This window comes from Kogia breviceps, chromosome 14 (assembly GCF_026419965.1).
Source record: "Kogia breviceps isolate mKogBre1 chromosome 14, mKogBre1 haplotype 1, whole genome shotgun sequence".
Classification (NCBI taxonomy): Eukaryota; Metazoa; Chordata; class Mammalia; order Artiodactyla; family Physeteridae; genus Kogia; species Kogia breviceps.
This window is the reverse complement of record NC_081323.1, coordinates 67,539,265-67,553,779: the sequence shown is the minus strand read 5'-3', so window position 1 is coordinate 67,553,779 and position 14,515 is coordinate 67,539,265. Positions and strand designations below refer to the sequence as shown.

The 14,515-nt window shown below is 38.9% G+C and overlaps 1 protein-coding gene across 2 annotated transcripts in view; it reads left to right on the top strand.

Moving 5' to 3' along the window:
* SMG1 (SMG1 nonsense mediated mRNA decay associated PI3K related kinase) overlaps window positions 1-14,515 on the top strand; it is a 97,981-nt gene that overhangs the window by 46,001 nt on the left and 37,465 nt on the right. For both annotated transcript variants that reach the window (XM_059038056.2, XM_067013777.1), the window contains 12 exons: window positions 49-189; window positions 766-965; window positions 1,378-1,574; window positions 1,743-1,904; window positions 3,330-3,484; window positions 5,427-5,569; window positions 5,719-5,920; window positions 8,740-8,849; window positions 9,649-9,796; window positions 10,182-10,341; window positions 11,097-11,217; window positions 14,192-14,440. In XM_059038056.2, coding sequence (XP_058894039.2) covers window positions 49-189; window positions 766-965; window positions 1,378-1,574; window positions 1,743-1,904; window positions 3,330-3,484; window positions 5,427-5,569; window positions 5,719-5,920; window positions 8,740-8,849; window positions 9,649-9,796; window positions 10,182-10,341; window positions 11,097-11,217; window positions 14,192-14,440 — 1,988 coding nt within the window. The remainder of the gene's footprint in view (window positions 1-48; window positions 190-765; window positions 966-1,377; window positions 1,575-1,742; window positions 1,905-3,329; window positions 3,485-5,426; window positions 5,570-5,718; window positions 5,921-8,739; window positions 8,850-9,648; window positions 9,797-10,181; window positions 10,342-11,096; window positions 11,218-14,191; window positions 14,441-14,515) is intronic.

The following is a 14,515-nucleotide window of genomic DNA, read 5'->3' as shown; positions in this document are numbered from 1 at the left end:
TTAAATGAAAACATTTTGCATAACAATGACTTTATTTTCTGTCTACAGCAATAACAACCACACAGAAATTCAAGAAATTTCTTTAGCATTAAGAAGTCACATGAGTAAAGCGCCAAGTAACACATTCCACCCACAAGATTTCTCTGATGTTATTAGTTTTATTTTGTATGGGAACTCTCATAGAACAGGGTAAGATTATTTGAGTCTTTCATCTGGGAAAAGTAATTTAAATATACATGAATATCTTAACCCTGTGCCCAGTTTTGAGGAGAAAATATGTCAGGGGTGGCAGAGTAGAAAGTAATATTCTTCTCAAATGGGTTGTTTTAAGTTTTCAGTAGTAGGAGGAATTGCTTCAAAGATGGCATCTGAAGAAATAAAAGTGGGCTTTGCAACTGACAGTGATGGTGAAATGTAGTTGACAATGAACTGATCTGACCTAGTCATCAGTGCTTTGGGGAGGGGCCTGGGGGTGTAGGCATTCTGGAGATTTTTAGTTGCAATGAATGTTTTATCTTGATAGCCAAATTGTCATGAGTCTTTTACCCTAATAATCTGTCCATACCATACCCCATCCTATTTCAACTGTAAAAGACCTCTTTAAAATGAGATGTGGGGACATAATGCTTCCCAAGTTTACATTTGCCTTTTTCAAGTAGGGAAGATTGTAGTCCCCTACTCCCATTTCCCTTGCAGTTTGTTTTTGTCTTTTTTTTTTTTAAATGAATTGTCATTGTCTGTTAAATATGAAACTGTTTTTCCCAGGAAGGACAATTGGTTAGAAAGATTGTTCTATAGCTGCCAGAGACTGGATAAACGTGACCAATCAACAATTCCCCGCAATCTACTAAAGACAGATGCTGTCCTTTGGCAGTGGGCTATTTGGGAAGCAGCACAGTTCACTGTCCTTTCTAAGTTGAGAACCCCACTGGGCAGAGCTCAGGATACCTTCCAGACAATTGAAGGTAATTGACTCTGCATTGTCTCAAACTTTGTGATGTAAATACTTTCAAGCCTACATTAAGAAATAATGGATTTCTTATCTTGTTAAAGCAAAAATTTGAGAGTATATGATTTTTTTCTGTAGTACTTTATCAGTTAATCTTTTAGATATGTTTGTTAGAATAAGCTTTTATTAAATAATCATGTTGTATGTGTTTTTGTTCACAAATTTAGGGGATTTGTGTGGAGAAGATTTTTTTTCCTCTAAAAATGAAAAGATCTTGTTGGGACTTTTGTTTTTAAATGATGGGTATACAGAGGATACTTGATAAAGTATCCTTGATACTTGATACTTGAATTTGTGAAATTATCTCTAAGAACTTCTAGAATCTTTGAAGATTCCTTTTAAATTTAGAATGCTGTTTTTGGTTTTAGGTATCATTAGAAGTCTTGCAGCTCACACATTAAACCCCGATCAAGATGTTAGTCAGTGGACAACTGCAGACAATGATGAAGGCCACAGTAGCAACCAGCTTAGACTTGTGCTTCTTCTGCAGTATCTGGAAAACCTGGAGAAGTTAATGTATAATGCATATGAGGGATGCGCCAATGCATTAACATCACCTCCCAAGGTTGGTTTCAGTGGGCTGAATGTTGCTTGGTCAGTTTTGTGGTCATACCTGGCAGTGTGTGCGTGCAGAGCTGAAATCGCAGTAGACTTGTGTATGTGCTTTATGTGTATTTGAGACATCTCTGCCTGTAATTTGAACCAGTCCTGAGCTCTTCTTTCTTGTCTAAAGGTCATTAGGACTTTTTTCTATACCAATCGCCAAACTTGTCAAGACTGGCTGACTCGGATCCGACTCTCCATCATGAGGGTTGGATTGTTGGCAGGACAGCCTGCTGTGACAGTGAGACATGGCTTCGACTTGCTTACAGAAATGAAGACAAATTCATCTCAGGTAAAGCGGTGTGTGTGTGGAGTTAATTAAATCTGTTAATTAGAAAAATTTGGGCTTAATTCCTTTGCTATGATCTAATCTATGGATAAAAGAAGTTAAAGGTTCTATTCATTTTATTTATTTATTTATTATTTTTGGCTCTGTTGGGTCTTCATTTCTGTGCAAGGGCTTTCTCTAGTTGCAGGGAGCGGGGGCCACTCTTCATTGCGGTGCGCGGGCCTCTAACTGTCACAGCCTCTCTTGCTGTGGAGCACATGCTCCAGACAGGCAGGCTCAATAGTTGTGGCTCACGGGTCCAGTTGCTCCGCGGCATGTGGGATCTTTCCAGACCAGGGCTCGAACCATTGTCCCCTGCATTGGCAGGCACACTGTGCCACTGGGGAAGCCCCCATTTTTTTTTTAAATGAACTTAAAAAAAATATATCCATTTATTTAATTTTTGGCTGCATTCGGTCTTTGCTGCTGCATGTGGGTCCTCTCTAGTTGCTGAGAGTGGGGGCCACTCTTCGCTGTGGTGGCCTCTCCTGTTGGGGAGCATGGGCTCTAGGCACGTGGGCTTCAGTAGTTGTGGCTCATGGGCTCCAGAGTGCAAGCTCAGCAGCTGTGGCACATGGGCTTAGCTGCTCCGCAGCATGCAGGATCCTCCCGGACCAGGGCTTGAACCTGTGTCCCCTGCATTGGCAGGTGGATTCCCAACCACTGCACCGCCAGGGAAGCCTGGTTCTATTCATTTTTAAAGCTTTTGGTCCAGTATCTTTATACAAGCAGTAACTTCCAGGGTCACCTATTCATATTTTTTACTTAGAATGAAAATATTCATTACTTATGCTTAAGGGTTAGAACTTTAAAGGTAATTCTAAGAAATTTGTGTATAGAAGAAAGAATTTTTATAATAATTTATAATGATTATATAATGTATGGGAAAGTGTAATAATTTTATAATAGATGTAAAAGTATAATACGAATAATGTTATAATGTAGGGAAATGTGCTGGCTTGTAAGTAGGGTCACTAAATAAGTGGAATCCCAAAATTGCACATGTTTACTAGTTAAGGTAATGTCAGTAGGCAATATTCAAAGACATAAAATTAAGCATTCTTTAATTCATGGTTACTTAATTTTTGTTTTGTATTTACTTCTCGTGTTACTCCCAAAGATGCCACAGTTTAAATGTTTAAGTAAGTTTGTTTTGTAAAGACTAGCACGCATGTGCTGTTAAGGTCCATCACCACCACCCCCTTTGTATCTACATTATATGTAACATTTTAGGTAATTCCAATAATGCAGTTTCATTGTTGTAAAAATAATTGGTAAATAAATTTGACTTCAGGCTTTAGATTGTGATCGGTAGTTGTAAATTTAGTAGAGATTTGAATTTTGAAGGTATTGAGGTCTGTGACTGATTTTTCTGAATGCCACTCTCAGGGGAATGAATTGGAAGTAACTATCATGATGGTGGTAGAAGCACTGTGTGAACTTCATTGTCCTGAAGCTATACAGGGAATTGCTGCCTGGTCATCTTCGGTCGTTGGAAAAAATCTTCTCTGGATTAATTCAGTGGCCCAGCAGGCTGAAGGGAGGTAAGTTGGAAGGAAGGAAATGGGTGATAGGATTTCTCGATGTTAAATTTTTTTGTATTACTGACTAACATTTTACTTAAATGTTAATTACACTTAATGTTGATTCTTAATTGATAACCTTTCATGTCAGAGTCTGATACAAATTGCCCTTTATGGCCAGAGTTCTTGCTCATTAGCTCTGTGCACTAAATGTTCATACTCATTGCTCTAGGTAAACTCATTTAGTGCCTCTGTGTATGCTTATATAAGTTTTACCAAATCTGGAAAATGTAGGGAAAATAAAAGAATGGCTCATAATTCCATCTCTTAGTGGTAACTGTTAGTTTTGGTGTACATATATGCCTTCTTTCTAGTTCTTTTTTCTCTTGTATATAGTTTTTTATCCTCTTCACAGAAATAGCAGTGTTTCTGCTGGTCTTATGATTTTGCGTTTTCTACTCAGCAATATTTAAAAAAATATTTTGCCATGTTAAATGTTCTATGATGTGTTTTTTTTTTTTTTTTTTTTTTTTTCGGTACGCGGGCCTCTCACTGTTGTGGCCTCTTCCGTTGCGGAGCACAGGTTCCGGACGCGCAGGCTCAGCGGCCATGGCTCATGGGCCCAGCCGCTCTGCGGCATGTGGGATCTTCCTGGACCGGGGCATGAACCCGTGTCCCCTGCATCGACAGGCAGACTCTCAACCACTGCACCACCAGGGAAGCCCCGATGTGATTTTTAACAACACATTTTTTTTTTCTTTTTTGGGGGAATGTACCATAATTTAACGTTCCTTATTGTTGGACAGCAAGGTTATTTGTGATGTTTTTGCTAGTCTTAATGCACCATGGCATTTAATTCTTTGCTCATGTTTGTGATTGTTTTCTTTGAATGCATTCCTACAAGTTGATTTACTAGAAGAAAGGCTATAGACCATAAGGCTTATGATATAGACTATTGCTAATTTACCTTACATAAAAGATGGTTCCAATTTGTATCTCTAACAATAGAGTAACACCTGTTCCCTGCATGTTTGTGAATACAGAGGGCTACTGAGAAACAAGAACCCTGCCACCATATTAGTGAAAATGTTTAATTTACATTTCTTTATTAATAATAGAACTTTCCCCTTATGTCATTGACCATTTGTGATTTTTAAAAACATAGATTATGTCTTTGTGGCCTCTCGGTTTTTTCGTTATTGATCTGTGAGATTTTATTTTACACCAAGATTATTGATGCTATCTAACTTCTTGATTGGTAATTTGTTTTTAATGTTCATGTTTTTTAAAAAATAAATGAATTTATTTATTTTTATTTTTGGCTGTGTTGGGTCTTCGTTGCTGTGTGGGGGCTTTTTCTAGTTGTGGTGAACAGGTTATTCTTTGCTGCTTTGTGCAGGCTTCTTATTGCAGTGGCTTCTCTTGTTGTGGAGCATGGGCTCTAGGTGTGTGGGCTTCAGTAGTTGTGGCATGCAGGCTCAGTAGTTGTGGCTCACGGGCTCTAGAGCATGGACTTAGTTGCTCCGCGGCATGTGGGATCTTCCCCAACCAGGGTTCCAACCTGTGTCCCCTGCATTGGCAGGCAGATTCTTAATCACTGTGCCATCACAGAAGTCCCTATTTTTTTTGGATGCCCAGGAGTTTCAAATTACGATGTCATTAGATCTGTTAACATTATGTATTTTTTTCTTGTGTTTATTTTTCTATTTAGTCTTTGCACACATTGATATTAAATACTGATATATTCTGTTAGTTATTTTATACTGTCTCTTAAACACTTAACGATTTTTGAACTTATTTTCATTTTTGGTGAGGAAGAGATCTAATTTTGTGCCTGCTCAACCCCACACAGAATAATCAACTCATTGTCTCAGCTCAGTTGATTAACTCATTCTTTCCAGTTTTTTTAGAAATGAAATATGTGGATAATTAAAAAATAAGACTGTTTGAACTTGTGTTGAAGGTTTGAAAAGGCCTCTGTGGAGTACCAGGAGCACCTGTGTGCCATGACAGGTGTTGATTGCTGCATCTCCAGCTTCGACAAATCTGTTCTCACATTGGCTAATGCTGGGCGTAACAGTGCCAGCCCCAAACATTCTTTGAATGGTGAGCATTCAGGGTTTAAATAAAAAGTTGTAGTCAAATAGTTTGTGCTCATGATCTTACTGTGTATTTTTAGATTTCTCTGCTCTTTGAAATATTTATAACTGCTTTGGTCTCTCTCTCTCTCTATTTTATGAAATACTTTCACTCAGGTGAATCCAGAAAAACTGTGCTGTCCAAACCAACTGACTCTTCTCCTGAGGTTATAAATTATTTGGGAAATAAAGCATGTGAGTGCTACATTTCAATTGCTGATTGGGCTGCTGTACAGGAATGGCAGAATGCTATCCATGACTTGAAAAAGAGTACCAGCAGTACTTCCCTCAACCTAAAAGCTGATTTCAACTACATAAAGTAAGGATTTCTTACCCCATTAAACAAATTTTCAGTAACTTTAAAGTCTTCTTTTATGGCAGAAAAATATTAAAATTGTCCATATTTACTATGGCAAGATGGTTATAGTTCTAATAATACTGCCATTCTAAAAATGACTACAATGAAAAACCAGCATTAGAGGTGAGGAGGGTATTCATGCAATGGGAAGACAGATTTCTATGTTGAAACAGTCATTTGGTATTGATTCTCAGAACCTGTTCTAAAATCATAATGAATATAAAGAGAAATTTGTCACTGCTTTAGAAAGGATAACGTTTGATGGCTTTGTTTCTAAGTTAGGTGTGAATATATCAAAAACATTTATTATAAAGAGACCAGAGTTTGTGACATTTGTAAATTAAACTCCCTTTTTTGTTTTTCCCTTATTCCTCTGTGCATTTATTAATCTCTTAATTCGAAATTTGAGTACAGGCTGTGTCCCAGACACTTGGCTGGGATGATAAGGGTCATTAGGTGTCCTCACCATCAAGGAGCTCAGCTTGTAGTGAGTAAATGAATTAATGGGTAGTTTCTGCATTGAGCCCGTACTGAGTGCCAGCCACTGGGGTGTAGCACTGTGTATGACAGACACAAATTCTAACCCTTGAGGAGCTGACCTTCTAGTGAGGAGGAGACACACAGACTAGGTTGGGGAATGCCATCAGGATGTCATTTGAGCACAGACTTGAAACAGACCTGATGCAAGGGTGATAGGCTTGGAGTGTTCTGGAAATGCCTGGGAAGCCACTGTGGTTGGAGCAGAGTGAATAATAGGAGATAAGGGTAGAGAAGTAGGTGGGAACTCTGAAAAAGACTTTGACTCCCAATAAGGTAGAAAATCTTAGGTGGGATTTGAGTAAGAGAGGCATATCATGATCTGACTTACTGGCTCACTCTGCTGGGTTGTCAGGAGACTGGAGGTAAAGGGCCAGGGTGGACGCATGTAGACCATCGATCTGTGGGGCAAAGGTAGAGAGAGGAAAACAGATGCTATTAATTGAAGTAGGAACACAGAACAATGAAGTATGTTTAAGGTACATGAAACATGCAGACAAGATTGTTTTAGTCAGCAGTTAAGAATTGCTTTTGGAACTAATGTGAAAACCCTAAGCTTGAGAGAGATTTGGGGAATCATTAGTATATAGGTGATAATCACAGACCTTCTTTCTTTTTCACTCTTTATACTCCAGAGCCTTCATAAACGACAGATAATGCTCTGGAGAAGCATGAGTGAAAAAGAAAGAGGGCCATGGTCAGAGTCCTTTTGAGCATCTTTGTTAAGGGATGGGAGAAGAAGCCGCTGAAGAAAACACAAGGACACTGAGGAAGGCAGTGTTGGAGATGCAGAAGAACCAGACAGGAATAGTCATCCTTGTCGGGAACTTCCTACTCTTTGAGCAAGAAGAGTTTTGTAGAGAGAGAAGGAGAAGCAGCCAGGTTGAATACTGTAGAGTGGTGGAGAAACTTGAAAATGAAAAATTTCAGTTAGGTTAATTGGGTAATGAAGTCAAGGAAAGAACGCTGTGTCTGGAACAGAGTACTGTGTGTTTATTATAAATATTGGAGAGATTAAACGTTCTTTTAAGCCTAGGGGAAGGAGCCATAAGAAGACAGGCTGAAGAAGCAGGGTAAAGAACAGTGATTGAAGGATTAACTGGACTCCACCTTTCCTGTGCCTCAAGGAAAGCAGTTAAAGTTGGATACATACAGTTTGGGGAGTGCATGTGGATTGGGGGGTAAAGGTAGAGAAAATGAAAGTCTGTTTGTTTTTTTTTCTGAGGTGTCAGTCATTAGCTGAAAGTGCAAGGGTGTTGTAGAGCATAGTGGGGACACAGCAGACCTGCTGTTTTTGTGGTGGCAGAAATGAAAAGTGTGTTGGTCACCACACTGAAGACAGTTCATCAGTGCCAAATAATTATGGCTCACCTGAGAAGCTGGTGGTTGCATTGATCCAAGCTTGGGGTTTATTAAGGTAGAAGCAGGTGCAGTCAAGTGATGTTCATTTCCAGTGCTGTGTTCAGTGCTGGAAATGTAAGGGAGATGACATAGTGAGAGGGACAGGAAAAGATGAGAGATAAATGGAAAAGAGGGAAATCGAGAAACTGTGAGTCATCTTGTTGGTTGGAGAACAGCTGTAATAGGAATGGGAACAGAGTGAAAGATCTGGAAGTAGCAGTGGGTTGCTAGGAGGGTAAGGCCCTCATCCTGGCATTGAAGCTACAGACTATCGGAAGGAGTTCCAGAGGTATACCATTTTCAGGTAAGGTGAGAAGGGAAGGAAGAATTCTTTGAAAGAAGAGAAACGGGTTCCAGGAAACAGTGGAAAAGGGAGAGAAAGAGGGAGGCCAGCAATGAAAGAAGGCAGGAGTAGGATGTCAGATTGAGATAATAGAATAGGAGACCTACTGGGGCTTATGCTTTAGGTGAGCAATGAGGCCATGCAGGGAATTTAGTGGTAGCTTGGGGAGAACTAGATGTTGAAGTTGCCCTGCAGAGCTCTACTGTTAGTGTTTTGGTCGGACCCCCAAGGATAACAGACTGCAAAAAGAGGAAGGAAACATGGAGGGTTGAGTATGCTATACTGAATGTCTGTAGCTATGACTTTCCAGTTTGCCACTCTAATTAAGATGGTAGTCACATCTTCAAAGTAAAAATAAAATGGTGGCCTACGTGGAAGGAACTTTCATCAAAGGAATTCTGTATAACTGCTTTCTTTTTCTAGAATTTGTTCTGTATTTTTGAATGGCTCCACAGGCTGGATAGAGTGTAAAACAAGCTAACCAATATTTTAATTACAGATCACTAAGCAGTTTTGAATCTGGAGAGTTTATTGAATGTACTGAGCAATTAGAATTGTTACCAGGAGAAAATATCAATCTACTTGCTGGAGGATCAAAAGAAAAAATAGGTATTTGAGATAATTTTAAAATTAAGTATTTTAATGAACAAGTTGTTTAAAATGTTTGGCTTAGTATATTTTAGTGGAAAATCTGGAAGTTTTTCTGTACATCTTTTGGGGCAGAGTGTGAAGCAGAAAATTAGGGCTTTGGGCTTCCCTGGTGGCACAGTGGTTGAGAGTCCTCCTGCTGATGCAGGGGACACGGGTTCGTGCCCCGGTCCAGGAAGATCCCACATGCCGCGGAACGGCTGGGCTCGTGTGCCATGGCCACTGAGCCTGCGCGTCCGGAGCCTGTGCTACGCAACGGGAGAGGCCACAACAGTGAGAGGCCCAAGTACCGCAAAAAAAAAAAAAATTAGGGCTGTTTTCTTTGAAAAAGTGCAAGTCGTGTTTAAATATTTTTCTTGCTTGACATCTTGATGTGGTTCATTAAGTTATTTGTCACAACTGGAGCATTTTGTAAAATGTAATACTGAAGTTAGTATTATGAATATTTTGTGTGTTAACATTGACTTGCTAAATTCAGTGTTTGCCCCTTTAAGTAGTAGGTTGACTTACTGATTTTTGAGTCTTTGAACTCATTTTGAGAGGTCTGAGGTATTATTTTTTGCGAAGTATTTTTATATTGCTACCAGAAATGCTTTATCATAGTGTCTGAACTTAATATGAAACTGCCTGAACTTAAATATGAACTTAAAACATGAAAGGAGGTATTCATTTGTGATTGTTTTTTAATACTGTCAAGTTATCTTGTTACTCTTGTACATTAAAGTGAATTAACTTAGTGGAACTTATTCAATTTCTGTAGATATGAAAAAACTGCTTCCTAACATGTTAAGTCCAGATCCAAGGGAACTTCAGAAGTCCATTGAAGTTCAGTTGTTGAGAAGTTCTGTTTGTTTGGCAACTGCTTTAAACCACATAGAACAAGATCAGAAGTGGCAGTCTATAACTGAGTAAGTGTAATCCTAGGGAGGTAAATACGCATTATGTGTACCACATGGTAAATGTGTGTAGATTGGTGGGGGTGAGACAGTTACCAGATCACTGCAGCGCTAGTCATGATAGCTTCATTTTAGTTGTAGAAGTCGAATGATATGTGAATGTTGCTTGCTAATATACAGAGGTTGAAACTAAGTAAAATTAAAAGTTTTATATCCCCAGAAGCTAATATTGATATCTTGACTTGCTTATGTCATTTTACTTAAGAGCAGGCAGTTCCTTTTTCTTCCCCCACTTTGGATGCCAGTATAGTAGCATCTTATCACACTGCCTTATCCCTTTAGTGGTTACCAGTTGGAAAATCTTGTTTGTTAATTAGCAGTAAATATTTTCTTTCAGAAATGTGGTGAAGTACTTGAAGCAAACCTGCCGCATAGCTATTGGGCCACTGAGACTTTCTACTTTAACGGTTTCACAGTCTCTGCCAGTTCTAAGTACCTTACAGCTGTATTGCTCTTCTGCTTTGGAGAACACAGTTTCTAGCAGACTTTCAACAGAGGTGTGTATATGTGTATTTTTTAACCAGGATATCCTTCTGAAAATTAATAGGCATTAGTGTGGAACAAAGGCTGTTTTTCACATTTTTAAAATAGCATTTGTAGCATTTCTTGGACAAGCTAGTAAGTAAATCCAGAAATCTAAAATTCCATTTTCAGGCAAATTTTTATTGGAGAAGTATGTGAGGAAGATGGAACCTAAGATATATAATCTCAAGGATGGCTGGTTGCTTAGGTTTTTTTTCTCCTTTCCTCCCTCCCTCCCTCCCTCCCTCCCTCCCTTTTTTTGGAAGAGGAGTTGGTTATGTAAATGTATACCAGATTATATAAATTTCAGATTTGACTGAAAAGAAGAGACTGTGCCTCCTCCTTCCAAATAGGGTAAAGTTTAACCAAAGATGGACCCTTCCCAAGGGAAATAATCTTTTAGAATGTTTATGAAGCAGTAGTTTTATGTTTTTCTGTAACTTAGCTTCTGCTTTATAGTAAATGAGCTGTTTATTTTTTTTTATAAAAATGTGACTGCTTTATTGATAAGTACAATGATAAATTGGACTTAATATTCTGAAAATTTTTTCTTTTGGCAAAACAAAGGTTTTTCTCTTCAGCGTATTGTTTTCTCTTGTGATTAGAAGAAGATACAGTGAAGAAAGGGGAGCGTTTAATAGATAAATCTGGAGTAGATCTGAAGTAGCTGACCTGTGGGGTCATATAAGGAGCCTGTTTACATTAAATAGTTTTGGTTTTTCTCTGGCAGGACTGTCTTATCCCACTCTTCGGTGAAGCTTTGCGTTCATGTAAACAGCATGATGTCAGGCCGTGGATGCAGGCATTAAGATATACCATGTACCAGAGTCATTTGTTGGAGAAAATAAAAGGTAATTAGCTTTTTTTAAAAAATGGCTTTGTTGAGATATAATTACACATTTTGAGTGTATAGTTCAGGATTTTTGACATTTCTTCACCTGTGTAGCCACCAATACAGTCAAGATATAGCATACTTATCTCACCCCCAAAGGTTTCCTTATGCTTCTTGCCAGGCATTTCTCTCCTCTGTCCTGTCTTGGGCAACTGCTGATTTGCTTCCAATCACTATAGATTAGACTCGTCTTTACTAAAGTTTTTTTTTATAAATGGTACAGTATGCTCTGTGTCTGGCTTCTCTTGCTCAGCATTTTATTTTTTAAGGTTCCCTGTGTGCCATGTGTCAGTAGTGCCATCCTTCCTATAGTTGAGTAGTATCCATCGTATGAATATCCATCGTATGAATATCCATCGCATGAATATACATCGTATGAATATACCACAATTTGTTTATCTGTTGATCCTTTGATGGATATTTGAGTTGTTTTCAAATTTGGGCTATTATGTCTAAAGCTGCTGTGAAATTCATCTACAGGTCTTTGGGTGGATATATATTTGCCTTTCTCTTAAGTAAATGCCTAGGATTGGAATTGTTGGGTCATATGGTTTAACTTTTGAAATAGTTCGACAGTTTCTTATAAAGTGATTGTACATTTTATACTCCTTCTGACATCTACATACTTGCTATAGTGGGTCTTTAACTTTAGTCACTGGAGTGAATGTATATTATACATATTATACATTGTGGTTTTATTTGTATTTTCCTGATGATTAATGATATTGAGCATCTTTTCATTTGAATAGTGGCCATTGTATATCTTATTTTATAAGTGTTCAACTCTTACCCATTTTTAGAGAAGTCATAAGACTTAAATATTCTGGATTCAAATTCTTTGTCAGATACAGTGTACCATGAATGTTTTAAATGTTTCAATTGAATAGTTAGAGAGTTAGTATTTGTATCAATATTCATAGGTCTCATTTTTAAGAAAGAAATGTCATGTTAAAGGGATGTTAGCAATTTCCTTTTCACTCTAATACAGAAAAGTTGCCAGAATTCTGTAGAATTAGTCAAAAATGTGGTCGCTAGGGTTACCGAGTAAACTTGAGTATTAAATTTTAAGTAAGCCAATGCTGGGATATGGACTTGTAGTGCAGGGTGATTACTGGCAACTGTGACTCACTTGGACCCTCAGTGCCAGGTAGACCTGGGTTTGGATCCTTAGCCCAACACTTGCAAATCGAGGGACCTTAGGGCAAGTCATTAAACTTCTGACTCACTTTGCTTTTCAGATATGGGGGTTGCCCCACTCATGAGATTCTTGTAAGGATTATAGGAAATGAGACAAGGTATATGAAAGCCCTAGCACAGAGCATGGCATATAATAGGAATACAAATATCATCTCCTTTCCCATCCTTCCCATATTGAATAAGTTTTAAAACTGAGAAGAAAAAGTCAGTAACCCAGTAGTTACATTTGGAGACAGAACTTCACTCCTCCTTACTTTTCTTTCTTTATTCAGCAAGTGTTTATCAAAATATGTGCTTTGTGCCAGGTACTGTGCTATAAGTTGGGATGTAATGGTGAACAAGACAAGCCTTTTTTCTGCATTCCTAGGACCAAAGGGATTCTGGAGTCTAGCAGGGAAAATTGTCATCAAGCAAGGAGCAGCAATATGGTGTGCTAAATGGAAGTGCACATGCATGGCGCTTAAAATAGCACAACAAGGGCACCGATTTAATCCTAGGAATCAGAAAAGGACCTCGGGAGGAAGTCACATTTAAGCTGAGACCAAGGTGGGGTAGAGATGAGAAAGAAGGCAGACTGATTTAGTTAGAGAAAGTATCATGTGTGAAGTCCAGCAGCAGTAGTAAAAGATTCTTAGATGACTCAATTCTCAATTCTCGCCTAAGGGAGAATGGGAAGAGATGAAGCTGGATGAGATTGAGATTAGAATGCAGTGTAAGCATCATTGCCTCATAAGCCAAATTTCGGAGTTGGGGCTTTATGGGAAGGACAGTAGGAAGGCCTGAAAGGGAAGTTAAGTGTTCAGATTTACCTTTGTGTAAGATCAGTTCAGTTGCAGATTGGAGAATGAATTAGAAGAGGCTAAGGCTGGGGGCAGAGGGACCAGTTAGGCTGAAGTCCTGCTAAGGTAACCAGGGTAGTAGCAGTAGGGACGGAACAAAGCAGATGTGATATATGAGGATTGAAAGTAAAGGCTAAGATGACTGCCAGGCACCTGCTCAGGTAGCCAAGTTGATCATGTGCCTTTACCCGAGAAAGAGAAAACAGAGAAGGAAGTAGGTTTGGAGGCTGGTGGAAAACGGATTCCATGTAACACAGGTTAAAGTGCCTTTGAAATACCAGAGTATAGGTGACTGGTAGGCAGGTGGGACTCAGATGTCAGGTCTGGGCTAGAGATAAAGATTCAAGAGTCATCAGCATTTGTATGGTAGTGGAAGCCACAGGAGCAGATGATATTGTCCAGGGAGAGTATGCAGAGTGAGAAGAGTAGAGAGCCTAGGACTGACCCCGAGGAACACCAATTATGATGGATGGGTAGTGGACGAGAAGGAGACTGAGAAAGATTATTCAGAAAGGTAGGAATAAACCAGGCGAGAATGGCATGGTAGAAGGGCAGAGGGTACTTACTGAAGAAGGGGGGATGGTCTAGCCTTACCCTCATTCCCCACCCTTTGGCTTAGGCTCTTTACTAAAACGATTCAGAAGCTAAAAAGTAAAATTTCTTATACTGAATGATTTTTACTTTTGTCTACTCCATTGTATACATTTATTTTAACAAACATTTATTGTATGTCAAGCACTATGCTAACTGTTAGGGATTTAAAGATGATGAAAAATGAACTATATTTAGGGAGGTAGTGGGGAAGGGAATAGCTGGGGAAGAAATTTTTTGGCCATGTTTCTGTGCTATCTGGGATTAGACCAGGCAAGGACTAATAAAACATTTTCTTCTCTCCAGAACAAACAGTTCCAATTAGAAGCCATCTCATGGAATTAGGTCTAACAGCAGCAAAATTTGCTAGAAAACGGGGGAATGTGTCACTTGCAACAAGACTGCTGGCACAGTGTAGTGAGGTTCAGCTGGGAAAGACCACCACTGCACAGGATTTGGTCCAGCATTTTAAAAAACTATCAACTCAAGGTCAAATGGATGAAAAATGGGGGCCTGAACTTGACATTGAAAAAACCAAATTGTTATATACAGCAGGTTAGTGAAATGAATTATGATGAATACACGACTATAATAAAAATCAAGTGTGTGAATGTTACTGTGTATGGTGTA